The 25,266-nt window shown below is 51.2% G+C and overlaps 1 protein-coding gene across 1 annotated transcript; it reads right to left on the bottom strand.

Annotated features, from left to right (window-relative positions):
* Positions 1-6,534: 6,534 nt before the first annotated feature.
* LOC149357717 (anaphase-promoting complex subunit 10-like) lies at positions 6,535-24,098 on the bottom strand. Its single transcript, XM_089584867.1, has 4 exons — positions 23,791-24,098; positions 20,365-20,471; positions 20,115-20,277; positions 6,535-6,914 (listed from the first exon to the last, which is right to left on the bottom strand). The coding sequence occupies exons 2-4, from the start codon at positions 20,465-20,467 to the stop codon at positions 6,629-6,631; spliced, it is 552 nt and encodes a 183-aa protein (XP_089440993.1). The 5' UTR covers positions 20,468-20,471; positions 23,791-24,098; the 3' UTR covers positions 6,535-6,628.
* Between the last annotated feature and the right edge of the window lie 1,168 nt (positions 24,099-25,266).

The raw sequence follows: 25,266 nt of genomic DNA, 5'->3' as shown, positions 1-25,266 counted from the left end.
TAATATAGAAGTAAAGAGCGGACACTCCCGTAGGCCCCAGCGGCCGACTTTTGTGCACAGCGCACCTAGCGGACCCGGGGAAACGCACTGGCCTCAGAGATGAGAGGCGATACTTTCATTGCGTCTTGTGCGTTCTCCCCTCTCGCGGAAGAGGCGGTGTCACATTGCCCAGCTGAGCAGCTGGCCACCAGCGTGACGATTACGGAGCACGCAACGATTATCCAGGTTTCGACGCTCGTCAAAAGCGTTTGGCTTTGATCGCTTGCCTGGGGCGCGATTACGAGTCGCTCAAAATCGTCTCAATCGGAAAGTGTCTCAAAAAGTGTCTCATTTGCCCCGTTCCTATTGGTCAGTCGTGACCAGCGGCCATATTGGTTTTTTGCGTCACCGGCCGACGTCATAAGTGTGCCAAAAGTGTTGACGTTGCTCACCTAATTATGCGAGCCGATTGAGACGATTTCTTGCGACTGGAACGAGTGGTCTCAAACCACTCGAGACAGAAAATGGCGGTTGTTTACATGGCCGGTGGCCGCGCGAGCAGCGGTGTAAGAGGGTGCATGAAGACGGTTTTGACGTGCCGGACGAGTTGTTTCGACGTTTTGACATAGGAAGGAGCATAACGGCTGTGCGACGAACTCGCCGTTGAACTTGGAGGTGTGCGGGTGAGTGCGCGGTCAGTGGAGCGGCAAGTGCCTGTGCGCGCCTTCGCCGCCGGTGGGTTTCAAGACACCGTAGGAAATGAAGTAAACGTCGGCGTAGCCCAACCGACTGTGAGCAAGTGTTTGCGGTGAGTTGCGGAGACCACTGTCAAAGTTAAGTCGCAGAAGGTGCGCGCTTTCCGGCGAGACCCCCAAGACAAGGCGGCGGCGAAGGAGGACTTGCTTCGCATAAACTTTCGCCACCGCAGTATCCCCGGCGGCGTCATCCGAGCATCATACGAACGGAACGGCAACAACACCAACACGAATGACAAGTGCTTAACCCGAAGCGGGCGGCATGAGTTGGTTACGAGGCGTCGTGAGTGATTGTTGGCGCAGTGACCGGGCGCGTGCCGGCTCTTAATTCCCGCAGTGAGATTGCAAGCTCCCAGCAGCTGCACCGGTCTGCTCCCGTGTGTCGGCAGTTGCTGCAGTGTGATTATTCATGGTCGCCGGGTATTTTCGGAACAAAAATAAATAGAATCACGCATCGCCCTTGGAGCACATTTGCCATCGATAGCAGCCTAGGTGAGTTCACACTGGCGAGTCGCGGAGGTCGCGCGACAGGCTTAAATCGATTTGTTACGCTCCCTCCCCGCTTTACATGTGCTTCGCAAACCGTGAATAATTGACCGAAATCGGTCGCCTAGAATACTAGCGCGACGTTTGCAACTCGCCAGTGTGAACTTGCCTTGACGCTGCCTTCGCCGGTTTTCGAGCCAAGCGCTCCTTCCAAATTGATCTCGGCAGACTCGTAGCAATCACTGCCTTTAAACAGATTTTTGCGCGCACTTAAGACGTCTGCGCAATACTTTGATTCTGCGTAATGTGTAAAGAAAGAGGACAGCCGTCGAATCAGCTGATTTTTTTTTGTGGCTGCCATGTTTACGATGGGTGAATATGTGGGTGGAGGGATAAGGCTGAATGTAGCTGAATTCTTTGAATCAGGCGGCAGCTCACGCCACCTAGCCGACGCTTTTCCAGCGTCAGTGCGCCCTCGCGGCAGCAAAAGTGACTGAAGAGCGAACTTAATTGCAGAACTGAGGACGCTTCTTGTTTTGCTTAATGTTGTTAGGTTTGAAACATAGTTTGTTGGGAAAATAAAGCATTGTTCATTTTATTAACGGCTTGTTTAGAGCAAAACGTTTGCATACGGTCCCCTATTGCGCAACTAAATGCTTCCTGGGTGGAGCCCTGCTACTAGCCGCTAAAGCCCCTAGCTAGGGACTTCACTGGCCACCGCTGATTGGTTGACTCCGCGTTCGCATCTTGCGGTGTCGTCATTTTGACGTCAGAGACTCAAAATTGAGACAAAAACTCGTAATCGCGCCCCTGGACGCCGCAGCAAAACACGTCACCCACAAGCCGCAAAGGCGTTATGCCACGCATCGCGTGCGCTTGGCAAGCGGCAGTGAACCTATACGTGCATTCTGTCAGGGTGACAATGAGCGCATCAGTCACTCCGCAGAAGGAAGCCAAGACATGCCAACACCATACTCTTTTTCTTTTTTTTTTATTTGCACGTTCAGTGCCATCTGGCGGAAACGGGGAAGCGCCGAACTCGGCCGCGAAAGGGCCCGAGTGTCCGCTCTTTACTTCTATGTTATGGTGTCTTCGACTGGTCGTTTCAGATCGCTCTAGAGCGCTCTGAGATGCAGCCGCACGTTCGGCTGGTCGAAATCAAGCGCTCTGACTACATTCGGCTGGTTCTTTCAGAGCGCCCGCCTCCAGCTCAGAGCGCTCTGAGGCGCTCCGAGAAAAAAGTCGGAGCGGCCCCGAGATGTGTTCACGTGACAGAGCCACTTCCGCCGTTTCGCGGAGACGGATGCGAAGCCAGGGTAGCCAGGGCACATCACGACCGGTCTGGCGAGGCATTCTTACGCATCCGTAGAAGCAAGTTTTGGCGCTTTAGGTATTATACGCAGTTAAAACGTCCCTGCTGTGTGGCTCTGTGAGGGGAAATGTCGAAAAGCAGACGAATCATTAAGCTGGGTACGCCGTCTGTGTTGCTGTCACATCTGGGGGCTGCCGCGGCATATCCAGAGTGGTACAACGGGACACTAATTTTTTATTTTATTTTTTTCGACGCAAGCCGGAGACGAAGAACTGCTGGTGCAGCGATACAGGTTCAGCGGCGACGGCGGCGTGGGCAGTGCAGACTGTGTGATTGCTGTCGTTGACACCAGCCGCAGCGGCAGCGCCACTGCGGTGTGGCGATTCCGGAAGTTAGGTCCTTTCCCTCCTTCTTGCGCTTTCGCTCTGAAAACTTGCTGACCATTCGGCTTGACCGGTCTCGCTGTGCGCTCGGAGCTAGAGCGGCTCTCACGTTGCCAAATCCGAACCGGATCGTGGGAGCGACCAGTCGAAGACACCATAACTCTATGGTTTGACCGGCTTCTCGGCAGAGTAGCCGCGCTGACCACGTCAGCGAAGAGTACAGCGAAGCGTTTTTGTGCCAAGCGTTCCTTTGTTGGGTTAAACTGCGCTGCAAGTTGATCGCAGCTCCTGTGTGTCCCTGGCAGATTTATATCAGTGCGTTTCGAGCGACGCAGCTCGTGCGGCGTTGCACACAAGCGCAACAGCGTCGGTGCACCCGAGCTATGCGTCCGTGAGTCGGTGGGGCCGAGCTGTCGACCTGTCTGCTCCGAAACCAAGGCAAGACCAGCGTTCTACGTAATGTGCGACCGCAATTCACACTGACCATCGCTAAGGCTGCAAACATTTTCTGGAAAGTGCTAGAAGAGCTAGAGAAGTGCAGCCTTGCTGGCTTGGGTTGTGCTGAGCACGTGTCGGCATTCACTTGTCAGACACTGAACTCTGTTATCGCTACAAGAATGCACTTTTTCTCTAGCATGTCTCTTCTCTCTAGTGAAAGCACGTCTGTTGTAACTGTTTGCCCTATTAAAAGTGGCTCCCTAAGATGTATATGTTTTTTTTATTATATGAATTGAATAAACTGCTTTCTTTCTGACCTGTGCTATTCCCGTAATTTTTCGCGTTTTATGACCTTAATAACGTCGAAGTTTCACGGTGGTAGTCGCGCACCTCCCTTTAAAAAGCACGTATGCATCGTTGACTGTCTTATTTCAAACCGATGGTACTTGGCCTTAGGTTTCGATATTTTCGGCAGCATGCGACTCATTTACCGTGTCGTGGCCCGCCGTAAGCAAAGAGTCATTTAGTTTGTTGGGAAGTAAATGAAACAAAAAAATATACCTGACCAAGAACTAGATGTCTCATCGAAATAGCTACTGATTCAGAAATTCCGATCGTACCTCTGCCGCACAGGACCGTTCGCGCAGCCTGAATGCCACTGTAGTTGCACATTCAGAATAATATTTGTGCACTATCTTGGAAATATCTTCGTTAAACAGGAATTACCGGCGTAAAGTGGCGTGAAACACGGCGCGCTCGTCTCATAGCGATAATAGTTCGTGTGGCGAGAGACCGGCCGGAGCGGACCAACAGCGTCGAAAGCGCCACCTCACGAGAGGGAGCCGAATGGGGCCACGTTTGGCCGCCGAACTGTAGTGGAGTTTGCAAACTGACGAGGTAATCTAGTAACGTTGGGTTAAGCCCTGGCGAGGTTCAGCTGATATGATCGGTTCGCGCCGCATGTGGAACCTGATGAAGACCACGACGTGCAATGCACAGCGTGAGAGTATGTTGCAGTTTCACACGAGGCGTGATCGGCTGCAGCGATAGAGTACTGCTCCAGTGCACGGGACAGCCAAGCTGATCTGTTCTCGCCGCCGAGGGTTCAAATCCCAGTCGCGGGGCGATATCTTGTGTTTGTGTATATATTTATTTACATTTGTCACACAAGAAAATTGAAGTGGTGTCGCAATTGCTACGCAACGGCTCAGAACCGTAAGATCGGAGGACAAGATTCATGGTTATGGTTAGTGAGCGTACGAGTGCTCTCGCACTAATAAATGAGAACTTCGTGGCCGCAAGCGAATTTCGAATCCACGGTGACGCGTGAAGATCAGCTTCACCGGCCACGGCATTAGACTTCTGCGCCATTGCCATTACACCAATACTACTCTGCCAGTCTCTCGCTCTGTGCTTTGGATGTCGTCGTATTCATAAATTTCAATCCGTGCGCAATGGGACCAGCACACACAGCTTTCGAGTTTCCCTCTTAAGGTATCTAATTATGCGGTCCCATAATTTTTTCCCCCCAAAGACGCCACATTCTCCTGAAACAAATAAGTCACTGCTAAGAGCAGCTCTCTCAGAAAAAGCAGCGAGTTATGAACAGAGACCCTTCGGGGTTAAGGCCGTTGGAAACGTTGGACAGCGTTTAACCAGCATGGAATTTCGGTACAGTATCACAAGTTTAATAAATAGCTCATTATGGCCTTTCTTACAGCCAGCGATGGCATTATTGAAGTCGGCTTTCATTTCAGGCTAAAGAAACGAAACCATTCGGGAAAAGCCAGCCGCTCATTTTGTAGCTTACCTCAGTTCTTCCATTTCTTAGCTTAATTCCAAAGCTACAGCTGCGAAGAGTGATCAATACGTCGGCTACTTAATGCAAGCAAGAATGTCCTACGAACGCTAGCAGAACCACTTATTTCCTGTCTCGGATACCCAACCCTGGATTGCAGCTCAGTGCGCTGGCTTATATTGCCGATGCTCATAATTCATGCGCATTAGTGGTGCCTCATGTGCCTGCCGTCGACGAATGCAATCAACAAAATAAGCTGCGGGTGTAGTGACCGCTGTTCTCGTTGAAGCCAAGAATCGCTTCCTTGTCATTCGTGAAAGCTGTTAAAATAATTTAGCATGAGGAGGTGTCCGACGTTCTGCCACACGCACTCGGTATCGAGCTCCTTACCAGAGCCGCTGCACTGCTGGTCTCGTATAGTACGCGTGGCCCACGATCTAGTCGGCATCCCGGTTGAGCTAAACTGATGTTGGCAATAAATTACGGAGCAGGGCGAGGTCTCGTAGGCTGCTGGTTTCGTATGGCATGCAGGAACCAGTGACGGGTCGGCACAAGCGGCTTAGTTGGCAAGCTAGGGAAGACAGTGCAAACAAAATGTCTAAAACTAAACCTCGGCTGGTAAAATTAATCGTGCTCTTATTTACCGACCACAATGCACTGGACGCGACTGCGGATTCATGTGAGTTTTCTTATGTCCCGGCAAGAATGACCACCACCCTCTCTTCTTCGCGCTGTTTCGGCGCCTGCCAGTTGCCGAGACGGTATACCATTTATGCGCGGTTCAGGTGTGGCGTTCCTCCCCACTTCCCTTCACTTTTGTTCGCAGATGCGGTCGCGGAAGCATCGTGAAAGAAACCGCTGCATCAACGCCAGCGAGTGTTCGTGCGCTGCTATACGCCGCGGCCTCGCGAGCCACGTTTTGCACTACGAAGGCAGAGCAGCAGTGTTGGCTCGACCGGCGCTCCTCTTTGCCGTCAGGTTGTTAAGTGCAATACAAGATGTCTGAAGATGAGGTTCTGTTGCGCAGCCTGTTTCACTGTCTCGGTCTGGCTACTACTACACACACGCAGTACGATAGTACTGTCCTCAGTACAACGAACACCGTGGTTTCTCTCTCCCTTATATTCATTGTTAAAACTGCGCATTGCGCTCACGGTATCAGGCATACCTCGCCGGACACAGGTTGACGAACAATACTTGGGGCAACCAAGCACACGAGGTAGCGGTTTGTGTACAGGTAGCGCTGACGTCCAGGAATTCTTCCCTTTTTGCGATTAGTAACGACCTAACAATTCTTCCGAGCAGTCAATTATACTTGACCTTGAGCAAGATAATACAAGAATAGCCGGACTGAGAAGATAAGGTATCAAAACACGACACGGGTGCAGAAACGAATCGCTTTAAGGAGCTTAAATCAGTACAGAATGTCATCAAGGTCTATCATTATCAAGGCAGATAATTCTTACACGCTGATCTCTCAGCGGATGCAGCTGAAAGCAATGCATTCAGCGCTCGTGAAGTTGACGCCAGGCAAGACGCTGACGCTGGATCGCTGAACAGGAGAGTACAACTTGATCTGCCGCAGGTGGGTGTCCTGGCCATCCTTGTGGTTGGCCAACACTGCAATCTGCACATGGAAGGCGCGGACAGGGCGGCCAGCCGAGTCTTGCGTTGCGATGTGCACCCATCCTGCTGGCTCATTCAGGTCAACAGTTTCGACCACCCGCAGGTCGTGGAAAGTGCTTCCCACTTTCACCGCAATCCTGAAAACATAGGTCAGACCAAATGTTGACACTGTTATACCATGCGGGTACTTTCGTTCATGGGGCTACAGAAATCAGCAATGTGGGGCGCAAACTGAATTTGACTGGCGTTAGCTGATTAGGGCAGCCTCTTGAGCCTACTGGTTTGGTTTATTGGGGTTTAACGTCCCAAAGCAACTAAGGCTATGATGGAAGGTGTAATTAATGGCTCCGGAAATTTCGACCACCTGGGGTTCTTTAACGTGCACTGACATCGCACAGTACATGGGCCTCTAGAATTTCACCTCCATAAAATTTCGACCGCCGGCGGCCGGGATCGAACCCGCGTCTTGCGGGTCAGTAGCCGAGCACAATAACCACTGAGCCACTGCGGCGGCCCTCTTTAGCCTAGAAGATGCGTTCTTGGTACGAATGTGGAGCATTCCGCGAAGTTGCGGAGGAGTGTCGGGAGGGAGGGGGGGGGGGGGGGGCAGAGGAGTGGCCTGACTGTGGAGACCACGCAGCGACCACCTGAACCGTACTGCACTCTTGGGCATAACAGCTACGCAGGAGTGCGACAGGGCGAACTGAAGAGGCCGCATGTGACGTGAGTAGCGCAGACAACGGAGGCGTAAGTAGACCGGAGCAGATTCCACAGCATTGGAGGAGAGAATTTCTAGCGACGAGGTGAATTGCATTGCTCTGTGTCTAGTCTTCATGCTTCCGTGCGTGCTCTGCTGAGCAAGAGAATCGAGAATGAAATACAGAGTCGATCGCACATGTCCAGAGCGCTCGAGCGGTGCCGTCCGGTGGAAATAAAGTGAAATTCTGAAGTAGGCATTGACTTTCACTGGTGATACTTGCGCTGGCGAGAAGCCTAATAGACATGTGCACCACACAGGCACCAGCACCGTACCCCCAGCAAAGCAGCTGCGGTAAGATTTAACTTAATCTGCTCCCCAGCACACCGCTCGAGCGCTCTAGAGAAGTGTGGTCGACTCAGTACGTAGTGTGGGGTGAATAAAAGAAAACGGACAATTCCACCCGAGTGCGTCCTGTCTGAAGAACACCAACGGCTGCAGGAAACAAACGCGCCGGGGCGCAGCGTGTGCTGTGGGATGCGCGCACCCAAGGCGCGAAGGTCAGTGCTAGCGGTGGATTGCGCGAACGGAACATTAATGACAAGCTTAAACAGCACGCAGTTACCATGTTTAACGCCATCGCCTAACCACAAAAACACTGCAGCACGCGAAGGCAACTGTGAGCCGCAGTGTGTATTGGCGAGGGACGTAGTCCGAACAAAGGCGCCACCGAGAATGGCAAGCTGCACAGGAAGCGCACCTAAGCGATCCCGAAGGCACGTGCGCGACGCATTGAATGTAACAGCGAGGCAGCGGCTTATCAACAAGGCTGCCAATGCCGACTATTTGCAGCGGATGGGTTTAATCATGTGTGCGACGCGTGTGAGAGACAATACGGCTTCAGCGCGACATTGCGACAGTCACGTTCAACCGAGTATAGTGGGACCGCAGACCGGGTGGTATATCTACGCCTTATCATGGCATGGGCCCCCAGAACCAATGAGAATAGGCGCGTGCGCCGAGAGCTCACGCCAGCACGAACGTCGTCCGCTAAGTTTTTCCGAAATGCGCATACAACGCCTCTCGCTGTTGGCGCCATCTCTGCTATGCACCGATAGAGGCAACAAACACGTCGCAGAGACAATTTACTTCCAGTACGCGAGGAAGATGCGCGGTGCATGTGTCCTTTATGCGCGGGCCGTGAAATGATTGGGAACTTATGCAGTCACATTTCGGTCAAAGTTTGGTGTGAAATTCTAAGTTATATTTTTATAGCCCATTTTTTTACCTTTGCTACTGACTTGCGCACGATATGGCGTGCAGCTGGGCCGCGGAGTTGCAAGCGAACGGCGGCAATAAACTCGGCGAGTTTTCCTCTGGCTATTCAGGGGCGTTATTCGTCGCACAGTTTTGGTCGTGCGTCAAAGCGCGTGGGGACACATTTGGGTGAGAGAGAGGCGCAACACAGCCACAGGCGTGCACAAAAGAGGGCAGCCAGTAGGTGTCCTAACATGAGGGCGGCAGTTTTACCCTCAATTTTGTCCTCTTCTACCCAGAAAGGGACTACCATGAATTTCGTCCCGCCTTTATAGAGACCTGTGCACGCCAATTAATACAGCAGTTGTCGCTTCGCCACGAGGAATGGTCGAAACTCTGGGACTTTCACGCTGTTGAATTCGGATATCAGCCACTGGTCTTCAGTTGCACGCACAATTGCCTCATTTCCGAATAAAGGAAGGCACTGAGAACCTTCGTTGATTAGGGCATAAATTTCCGCCGAAATCCTGTTCCCTGAGCGCTGTGCTATGCTACATTGGTGCTTTGCGTATACACAGCGCAGAACGGTTAAAATAAAAAAAAAAAAAACAGGCGCGCTGTGTTGTGGTAAGAACGTACAAAGAGATAGTCGGTATTTTGTACCTTCTATCTTCGCTGCTTTTAACAGCCCATAAGTACGGCCTTGTGGTCGCTGAAGTGCGACCTAATCGGCTCCATGTACGCTGTGAGTGAAAGTCAATACGAGGTCTGTTAGAAAAGTATCCGACTTTATTATTTTTTGCGAACACCTGATGGACATGAAACAAGCGCGCTTACAGCAGCCGACCTTGAACCCTCGTGCGCATGCACGAATTTTTTCCCGCCTGCCGATAGCGTCAGTGGCTGGGAAGCAGCGTTTGAGTGAGGGAGTGCGCAGTGCTCTCGTCGGTTTTTTGCTGCGAGGGAAATGGCGGAGCGAGAGGAGCAGCGCTACTACCTCAAATTTTGCCAGAATTTTGGCGATAGCCAAGTGGAAATTATTCGAAATGTTCAGACGGCTTTCGGTGATGATGCTATGAGCAGCACAGAGATTAAGCAGTGGTGCAACTGGTTTAAAGACGGCCGCACATCCGTGGAGAGAGAGCCACGCTCCGGTCGGCCATCAACATGCCGAAATGACCAGGTAATTGCCGAAGTGAACGCTGTGGTGATGCGGGACTGTTGTGTGACTATCCGAGAAATTGCGGAAGAGGTGGACATCAGCAATTTTTCTGCACATTCCATTATCACCGAAGATTTGGCCATGGAGAGAGTTGCGGCGAAATTCGTGCCGAAGCTGCTGACGGTGGAGAAAAAGCAGCTTCGTGTTGAAGTCTCACAGGAGATGCTGGATTCCACAAACAGTTACCCTGACTTCACCGACGCCGTAATCACTAGTGACGAGTCTTGGGTGTACGGGTACGACCCGGAAACCAAAACCCAGTCGTCACAGAGGACGCATTCCACGTCACCAAGACCAAAGAAGGCCCGACAAGTGCGCAGCAATGTCAAAGTGATGCTGACTGCTTTTTTGACTCCCTCTGTGTGGCACACCACGAGTACGCACCCCACAGGGTCAAAGAATGACTAAACAGTACTACAGGGATGTCCTCCATCGCCTACGTGGTGCTGTGCGGCGCAAGAGACCGGAATTGAGGTCAACAAGAAATTGGCGCATCCCTCGCGGCATTGCTCCTGCACATTCCTCGCATTTGATTCAGACTTTTCTGGCGAAAAACCAGACTCCTGAAGTTCAACAGGCTCCTTACTCTCCTGATATGTCCCCCTACGACTTCTGGCTGTTTCCTAAAATCAAGAGGTCATTGAAAGGAGCGCGATTTCAGAAAAGAAAGGACATTATGGCTGCAACGACAGCAGAGCTAAATTCCATTCCGAAAAGGGTCTTTTCGGAATACTTCCAACAACGGCAGCTAGCACCGCTGGGAGATGCATATGGAGCCTCAAGGAGGCTACTTCGAAGGTTATTAGGTTTCTAACGCTCCAGTTATGCCAGTTTTTTTTCTTCGGCCAAAGGTCGGATACTTTTCTAACAGACCTCGTACATGTCTTTGTCGTTGGATCTGCTGCGTCCGAAACAAGCGGCCGGCTGAAGTCGCTCCTTCGTTCTAGAGTCTTCATGCGTCGCTTCTATGTCAAAGTCGCCCACAAGCACTTGCGGGTTGTCCACGTACAGCTGAAGATGGCCCCGGTTGAAGTGCGCTGACAGGTCAGCGAGGTTGCGCCTTCACGCGAGCCCACAGCGCACGTTTCACAAAACTTTTTCGCGCACACAAATACGACACAGAATGGACGAGAATTCTGAAGACCTGAGAATGAAGTAACTCAACTAGAACCACAAGGCACCTTACTGGCACACATTCCTGAAATGTTTAGCGGGTGCACTCTTCGTACGACGCCCACGCTCACTCTGGTTCCGGCGCCGATCGACTTCCCGCTCGGCAGCGCGCTCGACAGGGTGTCCTCTGCGGCGGCGACGACTTTTACGCTGCTGCGCGTGAGGGCGGTCGAAAGCTCCTTCGTCGGCCATAGCACTAATAAAAATACGAACCCACGTAATCCTGTTACCTGAAACATCGCAACCTCATCACAGCACCATTCCATGCCTCTTAACATCTGCCGCGTATTGGCACTGCAGGATCGCGCTAGGTTTGGCTCCCGCTATCCGCTTTCTCTTATCTTAAACTGCGCGGTAGCTTCGCAGCCTTGCCAGGCGAGTCTTGTGTAGTGTTGTGTTTCTACCCCCCCCCCCCCCCCCCCTTTAACTCCCTTTGTGTTATTTATTCACAAAGGAAAATTGGGTCACTGACCAAGTCAAGAAATGAAAAATGACGGTTCTCTTTGTGTGTTCCCGTCACACCTGTGTCCACTTCGGACCACGTGGGCCCGATCAAGCCGCTACCGTGAACAATCGCCAAGGTCGACAACCTCGCGACGACCATGGGAAGTGAGAAGCTTGGAATGCCCCTCCGAGCCTCAGCGGATTAGTGTGGCAGGGATGTCAAAGGCCATTGTCAGCCAAAACCCCAGCGAAATTCCTTGAACGGAGTGCAGCGGCGACGAAGGCAGGCGAGGCCCAGGAGCTATTGTCCGAGCAACCACCGTGAATGCGGAGGCGACCTGGCGGCGCCGTCACGCTGGCGGATAATTGAAGAATTCTGTGTCCCCGACTCGCGTTCTGGGCAATCGGCGGGGAGGCAAGTTCATTCCCCTGCTGAAAGACTTCAGGAGATTCCTTTCTCCGCGGGGCTGGATGAGTCAGCAATCTTCCCCTCTCTTCGACCCAGCTGCGACAGAGTGGACAAGCTCGCACCTGCCCAGCCGTGGGCGGTAACAAGGAGGTCCCCTTCGGTCCATCCGATTGGACAGTGCTCGTCGACCATTTTTCCCCAGCCAGGGATCTGGGGAAACCGGACGATATTTAACTCGGCCGTGAGTGTGGCCGAGAGAAGCCTGCTAGCTCCAGTCGACTACGGTTGACGAAGACGTTCCCCTTCAACTGAGAGCCATTCTCAGTCCCGCTCTTTGTATATAATGTAAATACAGTTTTTTTCCTTCACTTCCCCTACTCCCCGTCTCCGGCCCACGTTTCCTTCCTCCTTCGGCACTGCGGCGGTGCTCCTGGACCCGATGCCTGGTGGGACACGCTTCTAGCATCGACAAATATATCAACTGGTTGGCAGCGGCGGGATCTTCCACGCTTGGTCCTGGCTTCAGCAGTGGTGAGCGCTTGACTTTCTTTGGGAATCTGCCAGGCTGATAACTCTGGAAATTTATCAGTACCTGTAGATTAATCTTCTGCACGTGCTCGCTTAAGCATTTCACGTAGCAGCTTATTTTTGAAAGTCCTCGTTCGAGAATTGCCATGGATTTGAGCAAGCTAAAGAAGCCAGAGTTGATGTTGCTGTGTGAAAAGCTGGGTATTGAGGCCAGGAAGAGTCACAGAAAGCCGCAGCTGATTGAGGCTATTAAGGAATGTGGTGCTAAGGAGGGAGACAAAATTTTGGAGACCTGGGAAGTCATTCAGGAGGGAATCAGGAACGCTAAGGAGGAGGCCGACAGGGTTAAAAAGGAACGCAAGGAGGAGGCTGACAGGATTGAAAAAGAACACCTTTACCGCAAGGAAGCCGCTAAGGAGGAGGCTGACAGGATGGAAAAGGAGCGTCTTCGTCTCAAGGAAGCCGATGAAAAGCAACTTGCTTTAATGCGTTTGGAGTTGCAAACTTTACTGGCGAAGCGCGCCGAGAGGAATTCGACATTAAATCAGGAGGTTCCGGCGCGAAGTGAAATTAAAATCATGAATGAAAACTGCGTGTCTTTGCCCATTGCCCGCGTCGCAAATGAGAGCCCGCTCGGGGTGCGTCTGACCGAGGCAGCCATCTCCCAAAACCTGCCTAAGCAGCATCCCTCCATTTTCAATAATCGCTCGGATATGCTGCCCAAAGAAAAGGGCCTTAGTTTTGGAGATAACGCTGCGCAGGTCCTTACCATTTCGAAGGCTCGTGAATTCGCAGCGCCAGCAGAGCACGTTGTTGAACAGGGCAAACCTGAACCTGTAAGCCCGAAGCCTGTAAATTCTCGCGGTGATGAGCCAGAGCAAGCTCTAGTAAAGACTGACGATGAGACGAACGCCGGCGACTTAACCCGTGACGGCTCCGCGCTACCTAATGACGAGCCAGCCCAGGACTTACTCACTACTAGCACAGGGGTAAAGAGTACCGATAGTAGTGCAGGCGATAGTGAGTCTTCCGAAGCAGGCGCAAGTGATGAGCTGGGGCTAGGTAAGGAATTGAATACCAATCTAGTGTTGCCCCACTCAGATGGCTTTCTCGAACTCCTTCGTGTGGACAGAGAAACGTTCACCGCTGAGCAAGAGAAAGACCAGACTCTACGCAATTTGAGTCACCAAAGTGACATAGGTGTGTCACGGAAGAACATACCTTTCCAGCTCCGTTCTGGCCTGCTGTACCGCCAGTATAAGGATAGGAAGGGTATCCAACACGACCCACTTTCTGCCCGCGTCGCGATCGAGAGCCCGCTCGAGCTGCGTCTGACCGAGGCAGCCGTCTCCCAAGACCTGCCTATGCAGCATCCCTCGATTTTCCCAAATCGCTTGGATAGGCTGCCCAAAGAAAAGGGCCTTAGTCTTGGAGATAACGCTGCGCAGGTCCTCACCAGTTCGAAGGCTCCAGAATTCGCAGCGCCAGCAGAGCACGCGGGTGAAGAGGGCAAACGTGACCCTGTAACCCTTATAAACTCTCACGGTAGTGAGCCAGAGCAGGCTGGATCGCAAATTGGAAATGAGGCGAACGCCGACGACTTAACCTGTGACGGTTCCGCGATGGCTAGTGACGCGCCCCGCAAACCAACAGCGAGGGTTTCCACGGAGCGGCAGCGTAAAGAGGTGGCCAAACGGGAAGAGTTAATTAAGGGGAAAGTGCGGCTCTTGTTGAGTGCTCGACTGAAATCCGAACCGCGTGGCCGCCCCAATTTGGCACCTCGGTGCTCAAGAGTTCGCACCCGCCCCGTGGGAACACAAGCCAAGAGAACGCAACGCGCGAACCCGATCCGAGAGAGACGGATACGCTGGCATGGCATTCGCACTCGTTCGCTCCCTTCTCGCATTCTGCTTTCTGAGCGTCAGCTAAACTTCAGAACCGCGAGACTTGGACGAAGAACAGTGCAGGGTCCCAAGCGGAAGTTCCTAGCCTTGTGTAATTTTGCACCTGCTAGAGTAGCTATCGGACCGCGGCCGCGCAGGGGGCGGCTGAAGAATAGGAACCAGTAAATTCCTCTAATCGTAACGTTGTTTCTGGACGGTTTCGAGGAATAATCCTGTTCAGTTTATTGCTTGTTTCTTTTTGTTCATTTAACTCTCCTGTACAGAAATGCAAGCTGAAATTCCTAGCATTATGCAATGTCTCATCTGCTAAAGCAGCTGTCGGACCGCGGCTGCGCAAGGGGCGGATATGACGCATAATCTCATATTGAGTTTAATGCTTGTTTTTTGTTTTTTTTTTGTTCATTTAACTCTGATACAAAAATGAGAGCGAAATTTTGGAGCTTGGCATTGCGGGACTCAGTTTACATGCGTTTCAGAAAATTGCGAGGTAATGACAACGCTGATGGCCTCAGCCGAAGCTCTCCCGTGTAATGCCCTTTCCTGACTCCCCAGACGTTAATCCGCTATGCAAATTTGTATTTTGTCTTTTTTTTGCTTTAGCGGGAATCATTTTTGTCTGTTTTGTATGTGTGTTCAGCAGCTCCACCTTCCCTTTGTGCTCTCACGGGCGGTGGCTTTCTGTGACATACACCGTGCTACGGCGCCCCCCCCCAAAATTTTAGGAAATTTTTCCCTTTTGACTAATCAAGCTCTGTGTATTCTGGTTTGGTCAAACTTGGAAACTTTCGGAGGAGGACGTAAATTTCACGCGACAGCTCATTTTTTCTAAACAGACTTTGTCGACCGAAAACAGCTTGGCAGTTCTTAAAGTCGGTTGGGCGCTTTCTGCTTGTTGGGCTTTGGACTTTGCTGGTTGAGCTCGTTACAGCTGTCAACGAAGCAAGAAGAACCTTTGGGCCCAGCTGTGACCAAAGGCCGAACGGACACAACTCCAGGTCTCTGCGCGCAGCAGCGTTGGCTGCAACCACTACGAGACCTCTTCGGGCGGCGGACGTGCTGTTGTGTTTCTACCCCCCCCCCCCCTTTAACTCCCTTTGTGTTATTTATTCACAAAGGAAAATTGGGTCACTGACCAAGTCAAGAAATGAAAAATGACGGTTCTCTTTGTGTGTTCCCGTCACACCTGTGTCCACTTCGGACCACGTGGGCCCGATCAAGCCGCTACCGTGAACAATCGCCAAGGTCGACAACCTCGCGACGACCATGGGAAGTGAGAAGCTTGGAATGCCCCTCCGAGCCTCAGCGGATTAGTGTGGCAGGGATGTCAAAGGCCATTGTCAGCCAAAACCCCAGCGAAATTCCTTGAACGGAGTGCAGCGGCGACGAAGGCAGGCGAGGCCCAGGAGCTATTGTCCGAGCAACCACCGTGAATGCGGAGGCGACCTGGCGGCGCCGTCACGCTGGCGGATAATTGAAGAATTCTGTGTCCCCGACTCGCGTTCTGGGCAATCGGCGGGGAGGCAAGTTCATTCCCCTGCTGAAAGACTTCAGGAGATTCCTTTCTCCGCGGGGCTGGATGAGTCAGCAATCTTCCCCTCTCTTCGACCCAGCTGCGACAGAGTGGACAAGCTCGCACCTGCCCAGCCGTGGGCGGTAACAAGGAGGTCCCCTTCGGTCCATCCGATTGGACAGTGCTCGTCGACCATTTTTCCCCAGCCAGGGATCTGGGGAAACCGGACGATATTTAACTCGGCCGTGAGTGTGGCCGAGAGAAGCCTGCTAGCTCCAGTCGACTACGGTTGACGAAGACGTTCCCCTTCAACTGAGAGCCATTCTCAGTCCCGCTCTTTGTATATAATGTAAATACAGTTTTTTTCCTTCACTTCCCCTACTCCCCGTCTCCGGCCCACGTTTCCTTCCTCCTTCGGCACTGCGGCGGTGCTCCTGGACCCGATGCCTGGTGGGACACGCTTCTAGCATCGACAAATATATCAGTAGCGCTAATTCTGGCCCCCACTATCGCATTCTTGTCAGTTCTTTCTTATCTTACTCATCTGCTTCACAGTTCGAGCCTATCTTGGGCTATAGCTCGGGCGTCGCGCCAGCCGTGTCGGGTTAGACTGGAGCCCAGCTCTGGGCGGGCTCTGTAAAATGGCTCTCGCCGTTAAAGTCTAACAGTGCACCTTCGGCTTCTGTTCATCCTTCCTGCAACTCCCTTTTTCGTTAATTACGTTGAGAGCACAGTGCTAGATCAGTGGCTTTGACTCTCGGCCACAGATCCCAAGATCGCGGGATGAAATCTTGGCCGCGACGGCCGCATTTGCATGCGGGTGAAATGCACAAACGCCAGTGTGTTGTGCGATGTCGTTAAAGAAGACCAGGTGGTCTGAACTATCCTAGAGCCGTCCACTGCTGCGTCCGTCATACCCCAAAATTTTCGTTTTAAGCATGAAATGCTTTTAGCTCCCTTTGTCGGCAGTGCGGTGACGTCACGCCGAGACCCAACATCCGGGCACTGAATTCCACACATCCGGGCACCGTACAAGATTTAACGAGACTCTCTAAGCCCTCCTACAGGACCGGCATACAAGCGCCGGTAGCTTCGCGTCGAACGGGTGGTGGCGTTCCTCCCTTCCTGTACGGTGCGGTGCGGGTGTCCACCGAGATGACAGAGAATTACTGCGCCATTTCCTTTCCTCAAAAAGCGTTGCGTTCAAAGGTGAAGGCATCGCGCCGAACGGGCGGTGGCGTTCCGCCGTTCCTGTACGGTGCAGTTCGGGTGTGCACTGAGATGACAGAGAATTACTGCGCAATTTCCTTTCCTCAAAAAGCGTCGCGTTCAAAGGGCAAGCCATCGCACCGAACGGGTGGTGGCGTTCCGTGGACTGCCTGACAGCGCTACAACACGCTGTCGCGTTCCACTCCTAAAGGCGAAGCTTAAGCGTAATTAATTAGTAATTAATTGGTATTTAGTCATTAATCAGTAATTAGTCACTAGTTAGTGATTTGTCATTATTTCGTCATCAATTATGTGCGACGTAATCCGGTGGTGACGTCCCCAGAGTCACATAGGGAAATTGGTGCGGAAAACGTTTGGTTTGGTTTGGTTTATGGGGGTTTTACGTCCCAAAGCGACTAAGGCTATGAGAGACGCCGTAGTGGAGGGCTCCGGAAATTTCGACCACCTGGGGTTCTTTAACGTGCACTGACATCGCACAGTACACGGGCCTCTAGAATTTCTCCTCCAAAGAAATTCCAGCCGCCGCGGCCGGGATCGAACCCGCGTCTTTTGGGTCAGCAGCCGAGCACCATAACCACTCAGCCACCGCGGCGGCGGTGCGGAAAACGCTTTCGCCTCTACGCACTTCAGACAGTTACGAACGCGCTGCATATACATTCTTGTCAGGCCTGCGTCTCGTCGTGTCCGCGTACGCTTCGTGTTATGCCCGTAAACATTTCATGCTTACTCTACTCTTGGTTACGGAAGAGGCAGAGATTTTACGTTTTTAAGTACGCTACTCCTTTCGACCTTATCTCTTGCTTTTCGGAGAACCCACGGTGCGAAAATAGACAAACGCAACGACATCGTGTAATAAAATAATAATCAGTCAAATTAAGGAAAGCATAGGAATTTTTTAAAATGGTGGCTTTGATCAAAGTGCGAAATTTAAAGCATAATCATCAACACGAACGATAACTTAGTACAAAGTAGAATAAAAGAGGATATGTTGCCGGAGGGATTCGAACCAGCGACGTTCGCACGTCGCGTACGGTGAATGGATGAATCAATATGGGAGGTAAAGGCAGTAGACCAAAAGGCCAAAGGGTGTAAATTCGAAAATCTTTCATATTCCCGGCTATTAGGGTTAAACAAGTGTGCTGCTACTGAATAGTTAATTCCTTGGTACTGCGGCGGGGAAATTGACACACTGAAATTTGTGGAAAAGGCGGAAGTAGAGGAACCATGTCCGTTCGTTACCCTGCAAACAATTGGGCTACGGCGGCAGCTGTTAAATCTTTTGTTTCTGAGTATGTTCGTGTAGCACAACCTGAAAAAAGATCCTCTGCGCTTCCCCTGATTTAAGTAAGTGCTGGCTGCTTTCGTATCGCAGCAGTTCCCTCATCCACCTCTCAACCCCTAAGCGTTCCTTGAAACCTGAAATCCTGAAAGTAAAGCACCAGTACTCTGGCCACACAATGAGAGGGAAGGATTCATTAGAAAAGGCCTTGGTCCCGGGAAAGGTGGAAACCAACGGGACATGGGTAAAGCACCTGATGAGATGGATTGACAGAGCGAGGGAAGCAAACAACACTGCTCCAGCTGATCGTGCTTCGTGGCCAAGAGGTCACGAGGAGCCGGACACGACTACGCCACTGAACTGCTTCAACAATGGAAGAATATGTGGTGTCTCACGTCCCGCAGCTGCACGTGATCATCGCGAGATGCCGTAGTGGAGGGCTCCCGAATAATTTCTACCGCCTTCTTCAACGTGGATTGACATGAACAGCACACGGCCGGATTTCAATTCCTACTCGAGCGAAATGCGGCCACGGGATTCCACAGCGCGACCTCGATATCAGCAGCCGAACGTCAAGACGACTGAGCCACCGCGGTGGGCCAAATAAATACAGGGACAGCAGACATTACGGAGCGTTTCATATATAAATCTCACCCCACCCAAAGCGGTAAACATTTTCTTTCCATTTCCAGACACTGTAGGACGAATCGTCTCTTGTACAGTTGTAAGCATTCTCCCCTATCTAAACATAGCGTAAAAAGACTTATTTTCACGCCAGTGGAGAGCCTTGAGAGCAAGTGCATGCAGCTCTGTCACCGCACGTCGCGGCCGAGCACCTTCACCCACGCTGAATGCGGATGCCAGACCCCGAGCAGTTTCTTTCGAAAAATTATGCCGACAGACATTGTAGGATGCGGCAGCATTAAGGTAGCTGGAATCTGGTTCGAAAATTTCCGGGCCACATGAGCGTTCACCGAACTGCACACCTCTTGCATTGTGCAGCGTCCGTCCGTACCTGCAGGTGCTAGCCTGAATATCAGCGCATAGAGGCTTTTCTTCCCCTGGATACGATTCCAGGCACCGATATGGCATGCAACGCAGAGGCGCAGTAATTCGAGAAGAAAACACAGTCTCGGTGAGGCGCTGTCGTGCACTAAACCTTTGTTAGTGAAGCGGCGCATTGCAATGATTATTCAGAGCGGCGTCGCGTTTGGACTCGAAGTCGATGACGAAGAAACGCAAGCGCACTCCTGGATGAGAACCCTTGCGGGCTCAAAACAGACGTGGCAAATATCACCTTGACACCAAACAGCCCGGCAACTACGTGACCCATCTCGACGCCCACGTCGTACGGAAAAAAAAAAAAAATCTGCATTCTGGTTTATGACTTATGGGGGCATAACGTCCTAAAGCGCCTCAGTCTATGAGGGACGCGGTAGTGACACGCTTCAGAAACTTCTACCACCTGCAGTTCTTTAACGTGCACTGATAACGCACAGTACACCGGTCTCTAGAATTTCGCCTCTATCGAAATGCGATCGCGTCGGCAGGTATGTAAACCGCGTCTTTCGGGTCAGCAGGCGAGTGCCATCGCCGCTGAGCCAGCGCGGCGGCTTTTTCTGCGTTCTGTGCAACAGCATGAACTAGTTATATGCCGCTGAGAGTGAGAAAAGCCAAGTAGTACCTTTTAGGTGTGTAGCTCTCGTCGCGATTGTAGTCGACGTAGACATAGATCGCCTGTATTGCCGTTTTGCGGTGAAACTGTATATTGACTTCGTGCGGTAGGTCCCCGTCCGATTGCCAGTATGTATCAAGGCATTTGTCTAGCAGCTGATCGATGCCCAATCCTGCGAAAAAGTGCGTTGACAAGATGCATCAGAATCGGCAGCCAGAATTCCCCGTTCGTGACGGTCGGGAGGCGCCTCATAGCTCACCAGGCTTGCAGGACGACAGCGACCACACAGCCTGGGCTCCCACTTCGCGGACATTGCCCTGCCTCTCCAAACTCGAGGGGTCTGGAGCAGAGGAAGCGTCCATGGTCCTAATAAGACGAGAGAGGATGAAGGAAAGGGTTAACCAGGAGGAAGCTCCTACCCTCCCCAGCGCCCGCCTTAAACGCGAGCACTGTAGTCAGGATCACACGGGTGAGTAGATTTGCCTGACATGCGGTTCGGAAGCCCTTGCTTGCAGGGCGGATACCGTTACCGTGAACAGGAGCAAATGGGTTGCTTACGGCCGCAGTGCGAAAATACATGACACAACTCAAACCACGGCACAACGACAGCGCGCAAAACGGCAACACGGCCTGTCCGCGCGCACACAGTATTCAGCCTTGTAAGCGATGAGACAACAAGGCGATGATTCTGGATGGCTCATGGTCGCATCTGCGCCTCTTCCCGGCACGGGGCAATTTATTCTGAAACGGTACTTCTTAATCCATACGCAACACGTACCCTTCAACGCTAGCGATTTTTTCAACCGTTACCAAAAATAGTACCGCAACCACTAAATTTATTTAAAACTTAAAAACGCCGTCAATTCAGCGAATAAAACAGAATTAAACTGAACGCAGGCGATTGGGTCTTTGTGCACCATCGCATGATGGTATCCCTTCGTTAGTAGGATACATGTTTTGAAAACAGCAATTGGCAATAACGGCCATGGTCCACGGCGTCCTGCACTACTCCACTGACCAATCACAACAGTAAACGAAAACGTTTTTTTTTTATGTTTCGCCATACCAAACAAAACCACATGCATCAAAATTCTTAAGTCATAATTTCATCTGGTGTCTATCTTTTGCTAACCTCGTTTTCAAGAACCTTCAAAAGTCGGCTACCTTTTGTTATGAAGAAATTCTGTGTAGCGCTCAGTGGGGGTGTTAATTTGTATCCGACAACTGCCACATCGTCAGAACCCCTATTCACGTCGAAACGCTGTATCCTGATATTTCAGCAAAGAGACTCAAAGCACAACAGACGTCATGAATATACCTTCACGCTCTGAGCAGTGATGACTCATAATCGGGTAGTCATAAAAATGCAGCACATAACTGCCTATGCCTCAGAAGTTAATTGAGAAGTTCACCGTGAACGTGTGGAAACGACTCCCATCGTGTCACACCAACAAGAGAAGATTTTTATCTTTTTTTTCGCTAGCTAGCCTTTCAGCCTGATAGCACGCACTACGGCAGCGATTACCAAACTTTGGAAGAAACATTTTGATGAAATTGTCTAACTTATCAAAAATTAAATTAGGTAAAAAATTTGTTCAGGAGTTAAAAATAATGTTTGAAAGCTATAGCAAGAATGTTTTAAGAAACGACTCTGAGTATTCTCGAAGTGCGAATTATTTTGGCCACCGCATGAATAAAATACGTTTTTCTGCTAGGCTTGAACTTGTTCGAGAAGGAATTAAGCTTTCGGTCGGAATAAACACACTGGCGCAAATATTTAGCGTTTTAAACACTGACAAGACCAAAATTCGGCTCTTTCCTCGTTGGCGTCCCAGAACCCTCTTCGCAGCGCTCCCCTCCTCCTCCTCTTTTTTTTCTGCCTTCTCTTTTCTTTTTCACGGCTGTTGCGCTCTTCGGTCTATTCCTCTGGCGAGTCTGCCTCCGAGCCCCGCCGCCGCGAATCTGCGCGTCTTCTCGACCACGCGGTCTGTGTTCTTTAATATTTTTCATGTTTTATAGTTTAATTTATTTATTATTTTGTTTCTTTTCATATCTGCATTTTTTGATTTGTTTTATTTCTCTCACGAAACCCGTGCGTTCACTGGATGTGCCTTTTCTCTAATATTTTTCGTATTTTATGATCTAATTTCTTTATATTTTTGTTTCTTTTCATACTCGCAATTTTTTCATTTGTTTTATTCGACTCACGATACCCGTGCGTTCACTAGATCGGCCTTTATTCATGCTCAAACTGTGTACTTGGCGGAATGGCAGCGACTACCCTTGAAGTGCCAAAGGCCCTGGTTCGATTCCCAGTCTTAATAAAGTTTTTAAGGTGAAAGTTTTTAATGCCTCATACCGTCGTTAGCAGCCGTGTCGGCAGATGTGTCCGCGTTTTGACGGGTGTCTACCGCTGCCTGGCAGCGCTACAACACGCTGTCGCGTTCCACTCCTAAACGTGAAGCTTAAGCGTCATTAATTAGCAGTTAATTACTATTTTTCATTTGTTTTATTTGACTCACGATACCCATGCCTTCACTAGATGTGCCTTTATTCATGTTCAAACCGTGTTCGTGGCGGAATGGCAGCGACTATCCTTGAATTTCAAAAACGCCCTGGTTCGATTCCCAGTCTCAATAAAGTTTTTTTTGACTTCGCCGGAACTCGAACACACTGGCTAGCATCCCCTGCCCACGACAGTGTGAGGCATTAAAGGCTTTCGCCGCCGCGGTGGCTCAGTGGCTATGGTGCTCGGCTGCTGGCCCGAAAGACGCGGGTTCGATCCCGGTCGCGGCGGCTGAATTTCTTTAGAGGAGAAATTCGAGGCCCGTGTACTGTGCGATCTCAGTGCACGTTAAAGAACCCCAGGTGGTCGAAATTTCCGGAGCCCTCCACTAGGGCGTCTCTCATAGCCTTAGTCGCTTTGGGACGTTAAACCCCATAAACCAAACCAAACCATTAAAGGCTTTAGCCTTAATAAAGCGATTCTGCTCGTATTCTCTTGGATTCCACTCCGTCACCTGAAGAACCAACGGTTACCTTGCCTTCGTAAGATATGGCCTGCCCTTGCCCATTTCTGTTTTCGATATTGACTAGGATATCACTAAACTCGCGTCTCTTCCCTGACCCACTGTGCTCTTTTACTGCCCAACCTTACGCTTATCATTTTTCCTGCCATAGTTCCTTGCGCTATCCTCAACTCGTTGGTTTGGTTTATGTGGGTTTAACGTCCCAAAGCGACTCGGGCTATGAGGGACGCCGTAGTGAACGGCTCTGGAAATTTCAACTACCTTAGGATCGTTGACATGCACTGACATCGCACAGTACACGGGCCTCTAGAATTTCGCCTTCATCGAAATTGGACCGCCGCCGCCGGGATCGAACGCGTGTCGTTCGGGTCACCAGACGAGCACCATAACCACTGAGCCACCGCGGGGGCTGCCCTCACCTCAATTTCGACTCTTCATTAGCCTACAAGTTTGTGCCCCATACCGAGAGCAGGTATAACTGCTGCATACTTTGTTACACAATACTGGCACTTTATGCAAGTGTCAAAAAACAGGATGGTGATAGTGATACAGGATTTTAACGTTTTCAACGTGCAGACTCCGAAAGAACTACGATGTTTCCATGGGCTCGTCTAAAGTCTACGCAGAGATGCAAAAATGTCTCGAGTTCTGCTCACCTCTCCACTCAGTTGCAAAGCGTGGGGCACCGCCGAGCCGGAATGAAAGGCAAAGGTCGGAGCGCGCTGCTTTCGGCACGAGTATTCCTCTTCCAGCCTCCGAGCAAAGCCTCGTTGTCGCCCGCTGTATTAGCGCGTCGGCTGAGCGCCGCTCGTCGCCGTCTCAACTTGTTCGTCAGTTCAGCGCACGCGTGATCGGCGCTGGTCGCTGCCAAGCCGTTGACGATGACGACGCGTTCTCGAGTGCACGAGGAGCCCTCCGTTCTCAATGGCGCCGAGAAACCTTTCTGCTGGTCGCACAAAACGTGGGTTAGTTCACTCATGCTGAGAAATGGCGAAAAAGCGGCAGAATTTTCGCTAGTCTAAAACGACTTCGCCCTAGATCCCTAGCAGTCCCCAGCCTTCCCCCCTCGCAGCGTAGAACATGGCGGCGTTTCGCGAAGCGAGAGCCGTCCGCTCGGCAACCGATTCGCCTTCGTTCGCTGCGCGTAATGCTAACAAAGAAAAGAGCGATGCGTAAGGCTTTTCACGCATGTCATTTCGTTCGCGAGGACGAGTGCGGTCGTCGTGGAAAGGCAATCACTGAAGAAGCGGGATATTCACACATGGGCTTTCTTCAAACAGTCATTCAGGACTGCCCGTCAATCCAGTCGTGATATTTGATTTTCCTGGGCGGCAGCGTGCATGACTCTGGCTGTAAACGAAACAGGAATTGCCGGGCATGAATATAGCAGGATTCGTACTCACGACCTCTGGAATGGGAACCGAGCGCATCTCGCTAGTTCACCGCTGCGGCCAATTCGGCGTAGAAAGGAAAATCCTATAGGATACGAAGCCCGTATGTTGTTTTGGTATAGCCCGCTCGCATTTTTATGATTAGCATTGCTGTTTAGATCACAACATGGTGGTTTCGGTGTCATGCCTTTTTCCAATGAGCTGATATTGCTATACAGCTGAAGTACAAAGGTTGAAATGGTGCTCTTAGCCCCAAATGAAGCGCTTCGCAAGCACGAATCGACGTTTCTTTTTCGTTTTTTTTTTTCGCATAGGTTGATCTTATTTGCAGTAACTGGCAGCTGCAGATTACCACCTTTCGTAGACAGAGATCGCACTCCGTGCTTCCTTCGTGTTTCGTTACTGCTGAGCACAAGCGACGGGAAATTGTATGCTTGATATTTTCACCATTTCGCTAAGTGTCTGTGATGTTCACAAACGATCATATGAGCTCGTCAAAATTTCGCAATGAAAGGAAATTACCTACTTCCTTAACGTTTACCCTTTCAACTCCACAGTGAGCACAACTGAAGAGCACTGCCCACGGCGGCTCAGTGGCTTTGTCGTTCGTCTGCTGATCCCAAGGTCACGGGTTCGATCAGCGCCGCGCCCGTGTACTGTGCGATGTTGGTGCGCACGGTGAAGAAGGCCAGGTGGTATAAATTAATATGGAAGCCTCCGCTGCGGCCTCCCTCGTAGCGC

This window comes from Amblyomma mixtum, chromosome 3 (genome assembly GCF_055824585.1).
Source record: "Amblyomma mixtum isolate Tamu chromosome 3, ASM5582458v1, whole genome shotgun sequence".
NCBI lineage: Eukaryota > Metazoa > Arthropoda > Arachnida > Ixodida > Ixodidae > Amblyomma > Amblyomma mixtum.
The sequence above is the reverse complement of the archived record's forward strand: the minus strand, read 5'-3'. Positions and strand labels throughout refer to the sequence as shown.

Coding starts and splice junctions, on each gene's coding strand:
- LOC149357717 (XM_089584867.1), bottom strand. CDS start 20,467: ATGGACGCTTCCTCTGCTCCAGACCCCTCGAGTTTGGAGAGGCAGGGC. Junction 20,278..20,364: donor GCTGTCGTCCTGCAAGCCTG/GTGAGCTATGAG, acceptor ACTTTTTCGCAG/GATTGGGCATCGATCAGCTG. Junction 6,915..20,114: donor GAGAGCTACACACCTAAAAG/GTACTACTTGGC, acceptor CTATGTTTTCAG/GATTGCGGTGAAAGTGGGAA.